At 63.0% G+C, this 13396-nt stretch overlaps 1 protein-coding gene across 6 annotated transcripts in view; it reads left to right on the forward strand.

The window, feature by feature from the left end:
* Positions 1–11898, forward strand: part of CEP170B (centrosomal protein 170B) — a 33296-nt gene extending 21398 nt beyond the window's left edge. For 3 of the 6 annotated variants that reach the window (XM_054666337.2, XM_024348962.3, XM_024348961.3), the window contains 9 exons: positions 39–129; positions 274–1977; positions 3515–3758; positions 8127–8286; positions 8674–8817; positions 8912–9000; positions 9436–9529; positions 9688–9739; positions 9862–11898. In XM_054666337.2, coding sequence (XP_054522312.2) covers positions 39–129; positions 274–1977; positions 3515–3758; positions 8127–8286; positions 8674–8817; positions 8912–9000; positions 9436–9529; positions 9688–9739; positions 9862–10109 — 2826 coding nt within the window. In that variant the 3' untranslated portion in view covers positions 10110–11898. Of the gene's footprint in view, positions 1–38; positions 130–273; positions 1978–3514; positions 3759–8126; positions 8287–8673; positions 8818–8911; positions 9001–9435; positions 9530–9687; positions 9740–9861 lie in introns of those variants that run through there. The other 3 variants (XM_024348964.3, XM_024348963.3, XR_008539167.2) reach the window with 3 other exon arrangements.
* The last annotated feature ends 1498 nt before the right edge of the window (positions 11899–13396 follow it).

The following is a 13396-nucleotide window of genomic DNA, read 5'->3' on the forward strand; positions in this document are numbered from 1 at the left end:
GCTTGCGTGTGGAAACACTCCCACCCTCCTCTCCACAGGGCCTCCCGGTGCCGGGCTCCCCTGGGGGTCAGAAGTGGGTGTCCCGCTGGGCCAGCCTGGCTGACAGCTACTCAGACCCGGGCCTCACAGGTAAGTGGCTCCAGTGCTGCGGGGGAGTCGGGCCAGGCCGGGGCGGGCCTCAGGCCACTGACCACGGACACAGGCTGCCTTTTCCTGAGCGTGGAGGGCCTGCAGACCAGCGGCCCTCTAACCGGCTGCCTTTGTGCTCCACAGAGGATGGCCCGGGACGTAGAGGCGGGGAGCCGGAGGGGTCCCTGCCTGTGCGCACGCGGCGACGGCTCCCTCAGCTGCCCAGTGAGAGGGCTGACAGCCCTGCGAGCCCGGAGAGCAGCAGGAGGAGTGGGCCTGGGCCACCGGAGCTGGGCAGTGAGCAGCCCAGCCGCCTCTGCGGCCAGGAGGAGTTGGATCCTGACAGCCTCAGCGATGCCAGTGGGTCGGACGGGGGCCGAGGCCCCGAGCCAGGGGTGGAGCCACAGGACAGCAGACGCAGGAGCCCCCAGGAGGGGCCCACGTGGAGCAGGGGTCGGCGCTCACCAAGGGCCCCCGGGGAGCCAACTCCCGCCTCTTTCTTCATTGGGGACCAGAATGGGGACGCTGTGTTATCTAGGAAACCGCTTGCGGCTCCAGGGGATGGGGAGGGCCTAGGGCAGACAGCCCAGCCCAGCCCCCCAGCACGGGATGGCGTCTATGTCAGTGCCAATGGGAGAATGGTCATCCAGCTACGGCCTGGACGGTCCCCAGAACCCGACGGCCCTGCCCCAGCCTTTCTCCGGCAAGAGAGCTTCACTAAGGAGCCAGCCAGTGGTCCCCCAGCGCCTGGCAAGCCCCCCCACATCTCCAGCCACCCGCTTCTACAGGACCTGGCCGCTACCCGGGCCGCACGCATGGACTTCCACTCCCAGGACACCCACCTGATCTTGAAGGAGACGGAGACGGCCCTGGCGGCCCTGGAGGCCCGACTCCTCTCCAATTCTGTGGATGCCGAGTGTGAGGGGGGCAGCACCCCGAGGCCGCCGGAGGACGCCCTGTCTGGGGACTCGGACGTGGACACAGCCAGCACCGTCAGCCTGCGTAGTGGCAAGAGCGGGCCCAGCCCCACAACCCCCCAGCCTCTGCGGGCACAGAAGGAGATGTCGCCATCCCCGCCAGCTGCACAGGACCCAGGAGGCACCGCCCTGGGCAGTGCCCGTGAGCAGTCCTCAGAGAGGCAGCATCACCCACTTGGCCCGACGGACATGGGCCGTGGAGAGCCGGTACGGCGCTCAGCCATAAGGCGTGGCCACAGGCCCCGAGGGTCCCTGGATTGGCCCAGTGAGGAGCGTGGCCCTGTCCTCACCCACCTACCCAGCTCAGATGTGATGGCCTCCAACCACGAAACCCCTGAGGCCACCGGGGCAGGACGGCTAGGGTCTCGCCGGAAACCAGCGGCCCCACCGCCATCCCCGGCTGCCCGGGAGGAGCAGAGCCGTAGCTCAGCCAGCTCCCAGAAGGGGCCGCAGGCCTTGACCCGCTCCAACAGCCTGTCCACCCCTCGCCCCACACGGGCCTCCCGGCTGAGGCGGGCCCGGCTGGGGGACGCTTCAGACACTGAGGCTGTGGATGGTGAGCGGGGGTCCCTGGGCAACCCTGAGCCCGTGGGCCGGCCAGCTGCTGAGCAGGCCAAGAAGCTGTCACGCTTGGACATCCTGGCCATGCCCCGGAAGCGGGCTGGCTCCTTCACAGGGACTAGTGACCCCGAGGCAGCCCCTGCCCGCACCAGCTTCTCGGGCCGCAGTGTGGAGTTGTGCTGTGCCAGCCGCAAGCCCACCATGGCCGAAGCACGGGCTGTCGCCAGGAAGGCTGCCAACACAGCCACCACCACGGGTCCCCGCCAGCCCTTCAGCAGGGCCCGCTCGGGCAGTGCCCGATACACCTCCAGTGAGTGCCAGGGCGGGTGGGAGGCCAGGGCCAAGACAGGGCTGCCAGTGGGTCTGCAGCATCTTGGATGCCAGCTGAGTGCTGGCCATGGGCCCCTGGTCCTGGCACGAGAGGAGCCTCTGTTCCCAAAGCTGGGGTAGATGTGTTGCTGGACTCACGTGCACACACACACGTGCATGGGCTGAGGGCAGGGCCCGCAGTCCCCTGGTGTGGGTAGAACACCCTGACCGTCTCTGGCGTGGAGAGGGCCTTCCATCCCCCAGGATGTGCCTCAGGGCCCCGAAGCGCAGGCTGGCCCTCCCCACTCTTCCTGTACTCCTGGCTCAGGCCCCTGGTGCCTTTGGGTCCCCACGCCATCTGCCCATGGGCCTGAGGCCCTAGGCCTGGGGAGGGCTGTCCCATGGATCTCTGCCGCAGTACTGTGGCTCAGTGAAGGGTGCCAAGTACACCTGTGCCCTCCGCTGGTAGCTGCTCTAACACCCTTCTGAGCCCGCAGGCCCCATGACCAGGGAGGGAGGGAGGGCTGTGAGCAGAGTCCTGCCCTGCCCCCCAGATGTCCATGGGCACAGCAAGCGGGGATGGTCCTCTGTGGCCACCAGAGCTGGCCTCCTACCTGGGGTGGCCGGACATCCGCGTCTGCAGAGCGGGGCCCACCCCGCCCGCCGAGGCACCTGAGCTGTCCTGCGAGTGGATTGGTTTGAGGCCAAGGTGCTGCTGCTACTGCCTTCTGCCCTGTGCACCCACCTCCCCACCCACGATCCCAGTGGAGCCTCTTTCCTGACTCCCAGCATCCTCCCACAGCCCCACCCCAACTGCTGGCTGCACTGGGCAGGCCCTGCGTATGGCTGGAGGCTGGGGCAGGGTTCGCTGGAGGAAGGGATGGGGCGGGGCTGAGGGTCACCCCTGCTTGGTGGAGCCTGCTGTCCCTACCCGACGTGGTGCACTGGTGGTGTTTGACCCAAGCATGCGGCTCGCCATCATCCCCCGCTACAGTGCAGGAGCGCAGCTGCTGCCGGGCTTAGAGCAGGGGCTGGTGAGGAGGCCAGGACTCTGCCCAGGAGGGCGGAACCTGAAGCTTTGGGTCTGACAAACTCAAGCAGGCAGCAGGGAGGGACTGCAGTGGGCTTGCTTGGGCTCTGACTGGTCCTTGCCTGTCTGTGTGGTCCAGCCTGGGCCGCAGCAGGTCCTGGTGGGGAGGTTTACTCTGTTTTGGGGTCTGCCAGGCACTGCTTTCCCACCACCTGTAAGGGGGTTTCCCACCTAATCAGCTGCAGACTGCTCCCGGGTTGCAGCCACTGGCCTGGGAGCACCAGGCAGCCTTCCCCGCATGTGCCCCTGGGCTGGTGGGGGCCTTGTGGCCCCTGGAGCTCAGCAGCTGTTGATGTTTCAATGAAGGGCTACTGGGTGGGGGCACCAGCCTCGACGCTGCCCAGCCCTGCAGCACTGAGCCCTCTCCCAGAGGGACCCTGGGACTGCCACAGGGTGCTGAGTGCTGCTTTGTTCTGTTCTTGCTTCTAAAACCAATTCACTCACCAAGACATGAGGCGCCGGCAGCAGGGCTCGGATTACACGTCCACCTCTGAGGAGGAGTACGGCTCCCGCCACGGCTCCCCCAAACACACACGCTCCCACACCTCAACAGCCACTCAGACCCCGAGGGCTGGCAGCTCCACCCGGGCTCGTTCCCGGGCCCCCGGCCCCCAGGACACGGACGACGATGAGGAGGAGCCTGACCCTTATGGTTTCATCGTGCAGACGGCAGAGATTGCGGAGATTGCCAGGTGAGTAGCCCATTCAGAGTAAATCCACTGGGTGCCAGTGCCTTTTCTTGAGTGAGAGCACCCTGAGGGCAGGGACCAGGCTGGGAGCTCCCTTCTTGAGTGGATAGATGGTACGGCAGATGGCTGGCTAGCTGGATGGATGGACGAATGGATGGATGGATGATGGATGGATAGGAGGGTGGGTGGGTGCATGGATGGATAGGAGGGTGGGTGGGTGGGTGGATGGATGGATGGATGGGCAGGTGGGCGGGTAGATGGATAGGTTGCTGGGTGGGTGGATGGGTGGATGGCTGGGTGGGTAGGTGGGTGGGTGGGTGGATGGATGGATGGATGGGAGGGTGGGTGGGTGGATGGATGGATGGATGGATGCATGGATGGGTGGGTGGATGGATGGATGGATGGATGGATGGATGGGTGGGTAGGTGGGTGGGTGGATGGATGGATGGATGAATAGGGTGGGTGAGTGGATGGATGGATGGATGAATGGATGAGTGAGTGGGTGGATGGATGGATGGGTGAGTGGGTGAGTGGGTGGGTGGGTGGATGGATGGATGGATGAGTGTGTGGATGGATGGATGGATGGATGAGTGGGTGGGTGGATGGATGGATGGATGAGTGTGTGGATGGATGGATGGATGGATGAGTGGGTGGGTGGATGGATGAGTGGATGGATGGATGGATGGATGGATGGATGGATGGATGAATGGATGAGTGAGTGGGTGGATGAATGGATGGGTGAGTGGGTGGGTGGGTGGATGGATGGATGGATGAGTGTGTGGATGGATGGATGGATGGATGAGTGGGTGGGTGGATGGATGGATGAGTGGATGGATGGATGGATGGATGAATGAATGGATGAGTGAGTGGGTGGATGGATGAATGAGTGAGTGGGTGGATGGATGGATGGATGAGTGGGCGGGTGGATGGATGGATGGATGAATGGATGAGTGAGTGGGTGGATGGGTGCATGGATGGATGAATGAGTGGGTTGGTGGATGGATGGATGAGTGGGTGGATGGATGGATGGATGAATGGATGGATGGGTGAGTAGGTGAGTGGGTGGATGGATGGATGGATGGATGGGTGAGTGAGTGGGTGGATGGATGGAAGGATGGGTGAGTGAGTGGGTGGATGGATGGGTGAGTGGGTGGGTGGGTGGGTGGATGGATGGATGGATGAGTGGGTGGGTGGATGGATGGATGGATGAGTGAGTGGGTGGATGGATGGATGGATGAATGGATGAGTGGGTGGGTGGATGGAGGGATGGATGGATGGATGGATGAGTGGGTAGATGGATGGGTGGATGGATGGATGGATGGATGGATGGATGAGTGGGTGGGTGGGTGGATGGATGGATGGATGAATGGGTGGGTGGATGGATGCATGGATGGATGAATGGATGGATGGATGAGTGGGTGGGTGGGTGGGTGGATGGATGGATGAATGGATGAATGAGTGGGTGGGTGGGTGGATGGATGGATGGATGAATGGATGAATGAGTGGGTGGGTGGATGGGTGGATGGATGGATGGATGGATGAGTGGGTGGGTGGATGGGTGAGTGGGTGGGTGGGTGGATGGATGGATGAATGGATGAGTGGGTGGGTGGATGGAGGGATGGATGGATGGATGAATGAGTGGGTGGGTGGATGGGTGGATGGATGGATGGATGGATGGATGGATGAGTGGGTGGGTGGATGGATGGATGGATGAATGGATGGATGGATGAGTGGGTGGGTGGATGGATGGATGGATGAATGGATGAATGAGTGGGTGGATGGATGGGTGAGTGGGTGGGTGGGTGGATGGATGGATGAATGGATGAGTGGGTGGGTGGATGGAGGGATGGATGGATGGATGAGTGGGTGGGTGGATGGATGGGTGGGTGGGTGGATGGATGGGTGGGTGGGTGTGTGGATGGATGGGTGGGTGGGTGTGTGGATGGATGGATGAGTGGGTGGGTGGATGGATGGATGGATGGATGAATGGATGAATGAGTGGGTGGATGGATGGGTGAGTGGGTGGGTGGGTGGATGGATGGATGAATGGATGAGTGGGTGGGTGGATGGATGGATGGATGAATGGATGAATGAGTGGGTGGATGGATGGGTGAGTGGGTGGGTGGGTGGATGGATGGATGAATGGATGAGTGGGTGGGTGGATGGAGGGATGGATGAATGGATGAATGAGTGGGTGGATGGATGGGTGAGTGAGTGGGTGGGTGGATGGATGGATGAATGGATGAGTGGGTGGGTGGATGGATGGATGAAGGATGAGTGGGTGGGTGGATGGAGGGATGGATGGATGGATGAGTGGGTGGGTGGATGGATGAGTGGGTGGGTGGATGGATGGGTGGGTGGGTGGATGGATGGGTGGGTGGGTGTGTGGATGGATGGATGAGTGGGTGGGTGGATGGAGGGATGGATGGATGGATGAGTGGGTGGGTGGATGGATGGATGGATGAGTGAGTGGGTGGATGGAGGGGTGGGTGGATGCAGATCTTCCCAGGAGGTGAGACCGCCAGTACAAGGAGGGCCTCCTCAAAGGTTTTCATTAGAAATGAACTCCCTCACATGGTCATTCAGTAACAGGGCCCTCTCCAGGCCAGGCGCTGGGGAGGATGGGGTAGGGAGTTGGGTGGGAGTGAGAGTGGTCTTTGCCAAGCAGTGGTCAGTACTGCAAAGGCAGTCCCTGAAAGGCTGTGGGGCAGGCAGGGGGGGTCCCAGGACCAGGGTGGATGGCAAGTGTTTGTTGTGGAGGATGCTGAGTTTGAAGCCCATGAGGGACCTGGAAGGAGGTGGCCAGGAGCAGGCGGCCCTTAGAGAGTGGCCCACACTGGGGTGGAGGCGCAGGCACCTGAGGCTGTGAGCAGCATGAAGTTGGTGGGGAGGACCTGGGGGGCTTGGAAGGATGGGGACTGGGGACAGGGCTCTGGGGATGCTTGAGGTATTGGGGGAGCATAGGGAAGAAGGCTGCCATCAGCAGAGGAGGCTGGCACAGGGCTAGGGCTCTGGACAGAGACACTGCACCTGGCTGAGAAGGGGGTGGGTGCTTCCAGGCCTGAGAGCAGAAGGGGACGTGGGGGGCCCATGTGGGTTTCTGGAGTTCTCTGCCTTCCACGGTGGGTGAGCTGGAGCATGCCATGTGCCGGGGGCAGGAGGCCAGGGAGTGCTAGGCAGGGGCCTGAGGGCCAGGGGCATGTGCCAATTGGTGTCACCCAGAGGTGGAGGGAGGGCTTCCATGTTTTGTCTTGATGTGGAAGGGTGGACCCAGCTAGGACCCAGTCCTGAGTGGGGCCAGGGCAGCCAGTGGGATGTGCAAGGCCATCTGGGCAGAGGGTGCTGGGGGTGTTTCTCCAGTCGTGCCAGTGTCTGGCGAGGGTTGTGGTGCCGCTGGAGGTAGGGGTAGGGGGAGGGCCCTCAGGGTGGTCTGTTCCTTGGGTGACTGCCAGTGTGGGGGCCGAGGAGGCTTGGGGTGGGGCCTGTCCCCATGAGGATGGGTGGTTGGCAGTGACAGGGAGCCTAGGTCCCCACGGCCTGGGCTGAAGGCCTAAGTGGGACAGGACCTGCTGGTGGCCCAGGTGCTTAAGGGGCCAGCAGGACAGCTGACGAGGCTGTGCGCTCCAGCAGAGGGCTGGGAGCTGCTCACGGGCCCGGCAGGCCCCTGTCCTCGCTGGGAAGTGTCTGTTACCTCGGCAGGGTGGAGGCCTGTGCCCCCTGGGCACATCCTAGGGGGACTGAGCTGGCCAGGCTTGAGCAGGGGGCTAGGCTGAGCTGCCATTGGCCTCACTGGCCTGCAAGGGGTCCCCTGCCTCTCTGGATCTGCCTGCCCCACCCTCTGCCCAGCCCCACCCTCTGCCCAGCCCCACCCTCTGCCCAGCCCCCACCCTCAGTGTGAGGAGTGCCAGGCTGTAGTTTCTGTGGCCTCAGCCCACTCCCTTCCTTGCCTCAGTTTCTCTGCCTGCAGAGCTGGGCGCCCGTGGCACCCACACATTCTATGACTGAGTCCCATACATCCCATTTGGGCCCCGCAGCTGTGATGCTGGCCCTGGGGGGCCGGAGAGAGAGGAGGTGTGGCCTGCCCCAGAGCCAGCAAGGGTTTCTGTGCACCCTTCTTTTCAGGCTCCGTCCCAGCCCCCCACCATCCCTCCTTGTGGCTGTGGGGAGTTTGGCCTCCCTTTGGGGCCATGGCCAGTGCCTGTGTAACCAGTGGCTAGGCAAGTGTTTGGGGCCAGGCTGGGGAGCACCTCCCCCAGGCCCCACCTCTGGCCAGCAGCTGCCTGGGAGCTGGGAGGGGCTCTGAGGCCTGTCTGGCCCCTGCTGCCCCGACTTCGTCTGTGCAGAACCTGCCGTCTTTCCTGCCGGCTGCAGGCTGAGCCAGACGCTGGTGAAGGACGTGGCCATCCTAGCCCAGGAGATCCATGATGTGGCTGGGGACGGTGACACCCTGGGCTCCTCGGAGCCTGCCCACAGCGCCTCCCTCAGCACCATGCCCAGCACCCCCGCCTCGACCATCTCTGCCCGGGAGGAGGTGAGCCCCAGGCTTTCTGAGGCCCCTGTGCCAGAGCCACCCTCGAGGAGGGTCAGGCCAGGTCCCCACAGCCCTTTGCATGCCTCGGCTGAGGCCCTGCTGCGCATCCCCACTTGGCGAGCTGGAACATGTCCCCCTCGGTCAGCGCCCCAAACGGCCACCGGAGAGCTCGAGGTCTGGGGCGCTTGTGGCACCTGAGTCAAGCCTGACTGTGCCGTCATCCCCAGCCCAGCTGCCTCCATGGCGGGGTAGGGGCACAGGAGGGACCTTGCACAGACGGAAGGTGGGTGTGCTCTGTCCACCTGCCGGGCCGGAGCAGGGAGGTGCAGCCACAGCCTGGCAGGAGCCTCTGCCCGGGGCCCACGGTGCCGGCCCTCCCTCTTGCAGCTGGTGCAGCGCATCCCCGAGGCCAGCCTCAACTTCCAGAAGGTGCCGCCCGGCTCGCTGAACTCTCGGGACTTTGACCAGAACATGAACGACAGCTGTGAGGACGCCCTGGCCAACAAGACGCGGCCTCGGAACCGAGAGGAGGCACGGTGCCCACTACCGCCACGGAGCTGGGTGTGGGGGGAGCAGGGGCGGGGCTCCTCGAGGGCGGGGCCGTGCTGAGGCGGGGCTCTTGCAGGTGATCTTCGATAACCTGATGCTGAACCCGGTGTCCCAGCTGTCGCAGGCCATCCGTGAGAACACAGAGCACCTTGCCGAGAAGATGAAGTGAGTCGGCTTCCTGGCTGAGGTGGACGCCCAGACACCAGCACAGCTGCATGAGCTGAGACTCAGCCTGGCTGAATCCCTCAAGGGCAGCGGTTTCATGGGTACTCGTGTGCACCTGTGGAGCAGCCCTCCCGTGTGCACGTGTATGTGGCTCCCAGCAGGCAGACCCTGAACTCAGAGGAGCCAGCGCCTCCAGAGCGGCCCTTCCTCCCCTTCTCCTCTAGCCCTCATCCCGGGCCCAGCCCTCCCCACCGCCGAGTGTCAGGCACAGATGGGACTTTGGTGCCCTTCATGCATCAGGCCTCAGTTTCCCCCTTAGGCCCAGGTGGGCTGGGATGAACTTCACCATGGCAGAGGAGGTCTGGGAGAATTGTGCCTCAGCTCTGTCATCTCTGTCCTTGTCCCCCCATTTCTGCCTCCCCCTACCTCGGACAGGATCCTCTTTCAGAACACAGGGAGAGCCTGGGAGGACCTGGAAGCCAGGATCAACGCCGAGAACGAGGTGCCCATCCTGAAGACATCTAACAAGGTGAGCACCGGGGCCCCGTGCCCCTTGGCCCGCCCCCAGCCAGCCTGGCTTTGCCTGGCTGGCCCCAAACCTTGTCCCAGCTCCTGCACACAGAGCCCCGGGGCAGGGCTGCAGCCCGTCAGAAGTTGACTCCACCTCCCTTCCTGCCACGTTTCCAGGAAATCAGCTCCATCCTGAAGGAACTGAGGCGGGTGCAGAAACAGCTGGAAGGTGAGTGTGGCCCAAGCCTGGGGCAGCAAGGGAGGCTGGCAGGGCCTTGTGGGGAATCCTGACTCACAGGGTGGGAGCAGGTGAACTGGATCCGCAGCCTGACCCTCCCTCCCCACCTCCAGTCATCAATGCCATCGTGGACCCCAGTGGGAGCCTGGACGTGCTCACAGGAAACAGGAGCTTGGCCAGCTCTGCACAGCCGGGGCTGGGGAAGGGCCGCGTGGCTGCCCAGAGCCCACCCTCACCCGCCTCAGCCGAGGCCCTGCTGCCAGCCCTGCCCCTGAGGAATTTCCCACAGCGGGCCAGCTGTGGGCCTCCCAGCCTCCCGGACCCCACCTTCCTCCCTGATGCCGAGAGGTTCCTGATCTAGGCCCCAGACCTGGCCAGGCCAGCCTCCCTGTGTGTGTGCGTCTCTGCCTTCCGTCCGCCGCACACCCGCCTGCCTGGCCGCAGGTGGTTCTCCCTGAAGACCCCCACATGTGCCATATCCCTGTGGGCGGGTGCCTCCCACGCCCTTGCCCCCTCGTCAGCTCCCAGCCAGCACCCTACTCACCCTGTCCAGCCCCATGGCCACCCCCACCCCTGCCTCGCCCCCTACAGGCCTCTGGGCCCAGCTCCTGGCCAGGCTGCTGCCAAGGTCAAGCCCTCAAGGGCATTACCCCGCCTCCTCTTCATCACTGTTATTTTTGTCTTTAGCTTTAAAGGAAAGAGTTGTTGGTGCCATTGCAGGTGCCCCCTCCAGGCCTGGCTGGCTCCTCCAGGCACTAACCTGCCATAACCCTTTGTGCTGGCCTGCGGCCAGGCAGAGGAAGAGAGGTCGACTGTGGGGTCATTTGGTGCCAAACATGGAGGTGGGCAGGCTCACCTGTTCCTGGGACTGTCTGAGATGGCAGGGCACTTGCCCTGGTGGCTCCCACCTGACCCCAGGCCTTTTATAGGCAGGAGCCCCACTGCTTCCAGCCTTTGGTGCCAACACAGTTGCCAAACCCATTGAGCTTGGGGCTGCCCCGTGGAGGCCTCCTGGGTATGGACCAGGGGCTTGTTGAGAGCTGAGCCATGCACACAGGTGCAGACACCCCCCAACTCCCATGCACACGGCTAGTCCAGGCGCCTCCACGCTGCACCGTGAGGACTGCAGGGCATGTCCCCGTGAGGGGCTATGGGCCTCTGTAGGTGGGCTTCCAAGGGCCTGGTGCAGCCGGGTGCATGGCAGCCCTTCTGGCGGGGGTGAGCGCACGACCAAAGTCACTGGAAGCCGGGTTTCCAGAAGCTCGCAGCTTGGCCTGCACCACACGCCCTCCCCTTTTGGCTTCACGCTATCAGGCCTCAAGTGGGCATGGGGGCAGGGACGGGCCCAGGAACTGTTGTTTTCTCAGGATTCTTTCAGCTGGGAACATGGCAGGTGAGCAGAGCTTGGTCCCTCTGCCGTGGCCCCTGCTGGGGCAGCCCGTGTTGCCGGAGCCTCTAAGCCAAAGAGCCCGTTGGCCGTGGTTGGTGGGGGTGGACGTGGGGGTGTCCCACCTGGACCAGACTGGCGTGGGTGAGCTCCACACCCTGCCTGGCATTGGTATGAGAGTCGGACCTGGACAGGGCCAGCTGCTGGGGGAGCGGCACTGGGGACTGGAGGCTGGAAGCGGGTGGTGTGTGTCCCCTGTTTACTTTTAGCTGATCTGGGGTTGGGTGTACGGGTTCTGTTCCTCTGAGCCCTGCGGCCCACCTGATGTTTACGTGTGTGTGTGAGGGGGGGCGGGGGTGGCAGGTGTCCCCCCCTGGTCCCCGCCCCAAGAGCCTGCTGTCTGTATGGAGGAGGTGCTAGTCCGGTCCACCGGGCTACTGCCCACCCCTGCATGCCCCAGTTGCCCACCCCGCCTGCCCCTGGACATGAAGTGGTCACGCTTCATCCACGGCTCCTTCCCACCCCTCGGCAGTGGCTGTGCAATGTTTTAAGTTCACAAGTTCCTGCTCCTCCCCACACTGAGCTCCTTTGTTCCTCCCCCTCCAGCCTTTGCCTGGGAACTGGTCCTTGTTTGCCGGGCTTCTCGGAGGGTTCACTGTACATTCGTTCTCAGGTGGTCTTGTGGCTGTCTTTCGGAAAATGGTTATTTTATATGATTTGTCATGGAATTTGTTCTAATAAATCATTCTTCTATCACATGGCAGCACGCTGGAGCCTGTCACCTTGGCCTTGTTTCTCTATCCTTGGTGTTTGGGGTGGGTGGGGCCCTGCACATAGGACAGACCAGGGGTGGCTGCAATTCAGAGATGCTGCCACCAGGGGGCGGCCTGGGCTAGAAAGCAGCATTTCCAGATGTTTACTCCTAAAAAACAGAAGAGTTAATTTATGAAAACTGTTCAGTGAGACAGCATCCGAGAGCGCTGTTTTTGTTTGTTTGTTTGTTTTTGAGACGGAGTCTCACTCTGTCTCCCAGGCTGGAGTGCAGTGGCAGGATCTCGGCTCACTGCAAGCTCCGCCTCCCGGGTTCACGCCATTCTCCTGCCTCAGCCTCCTGAGTAGGTGGGACTACAGTCGTCCGCCACCACGCCCAGCTAATTTTTTGTATTTTTAGTAGAGACGGGGTTTCACCGTGTTAGCCAGGATCTCCTGACCTCGTGATCCGCCCACCTCGGCCTCCCAGAGTGCTGGGATTACAGGCGGGAGCCACCGCGCCTGGCCGAGAGCACTGTTTAAAACCCCGCTCATCCTGCATAAAAATAGGCAGTAAGCAGGCACACGGTCCCTGTGTGGTGAGCGCCACCTCCCGCCCCAGTTCCTTCTCCCTGCTAGGGCTTCGGAGGACACCCACTGCCCGTTGTTACATCACGTCACTGGCACCCATCACACCCGGGTTGTTGGAGGTGTCAGAGGTCACTGTCCACTTCCAGCCACAGGGCGGGCCCCACGGTACTGATGTGTTGTCGGGCTGCCAGGCTACCAGGCAGTGGTTCAGGCCCTCAGCAAGGCTGACCTTGAGACCCTGGCGGGAGTAGCAGGGCGGGCTTCTTACCTCCGCAGCCCAGCCGTCTGGCTGCTCCGAGCCCCTTGTCCTTCCACTCCCTGCGGTGGCCGTGGAGACGACATCGCCAGATGTTCCTGGGTGGACTGCCTTTATGATGCCACCCTCCCCTGCCCTTGGGGATGCATTTGAGTTTGCAAGGGGGTGGTTGAGCCGAGTGGCCCACCGAGAACTTGAGGACAGGGCTCCACAGGCCTCATGCAGCCACTCGGGGCCTCCACGCCTTGTCTTGCCATCTGAACCATCTGAACGCCACTCCCGGGGCCACACTGGAGGTGGTCACCGCTGGCCCGGCCCCCTTAACGGGAGGCCACAGGGAGGACTGTGGGTGAGGCCAGGTAGTGAGAACTTAGTCTGGGCAGCAGACTCCTGAGGGCCTTCTGAGCGGGGCCCCTTAACGGGCCTTCCCAGAGACCCAGGGCCTGCTGGATAGTCAGCCTGAACAGACATCCCAGGGCCCACGGCTGTGGAAGGTGCCGGGGGTGCACCAGCCCTAGGGTAGGGCTGGCCTGACGGGCCAGTGGGCGGTGATTTGGTTTGGTGGGCTCAACATTCCAGGACCTCCCTAAGGAGTGCGAGCTTTCTTGTTCCTTGTCTAGGCAGAGTGAGGAGGGCTTTGACTGGGAGTGAGGGCACAGGGGCT

This window comes from Pan troglodytes, chromosome 15, assembly GCF_028858775.2.
Source record: "Pan troglodytes isolate AG18354 chromosome 15, NHGRI_mPanTro3-v2.0_pri, whole genome shotgun sequence".
NCBI classification, from domain to species: domain Eukaryota; kingdom Metazoa; phylum Chordata; class Mammalia; order Primates; family Hominidae; genus Pan; species Pan troglodytes.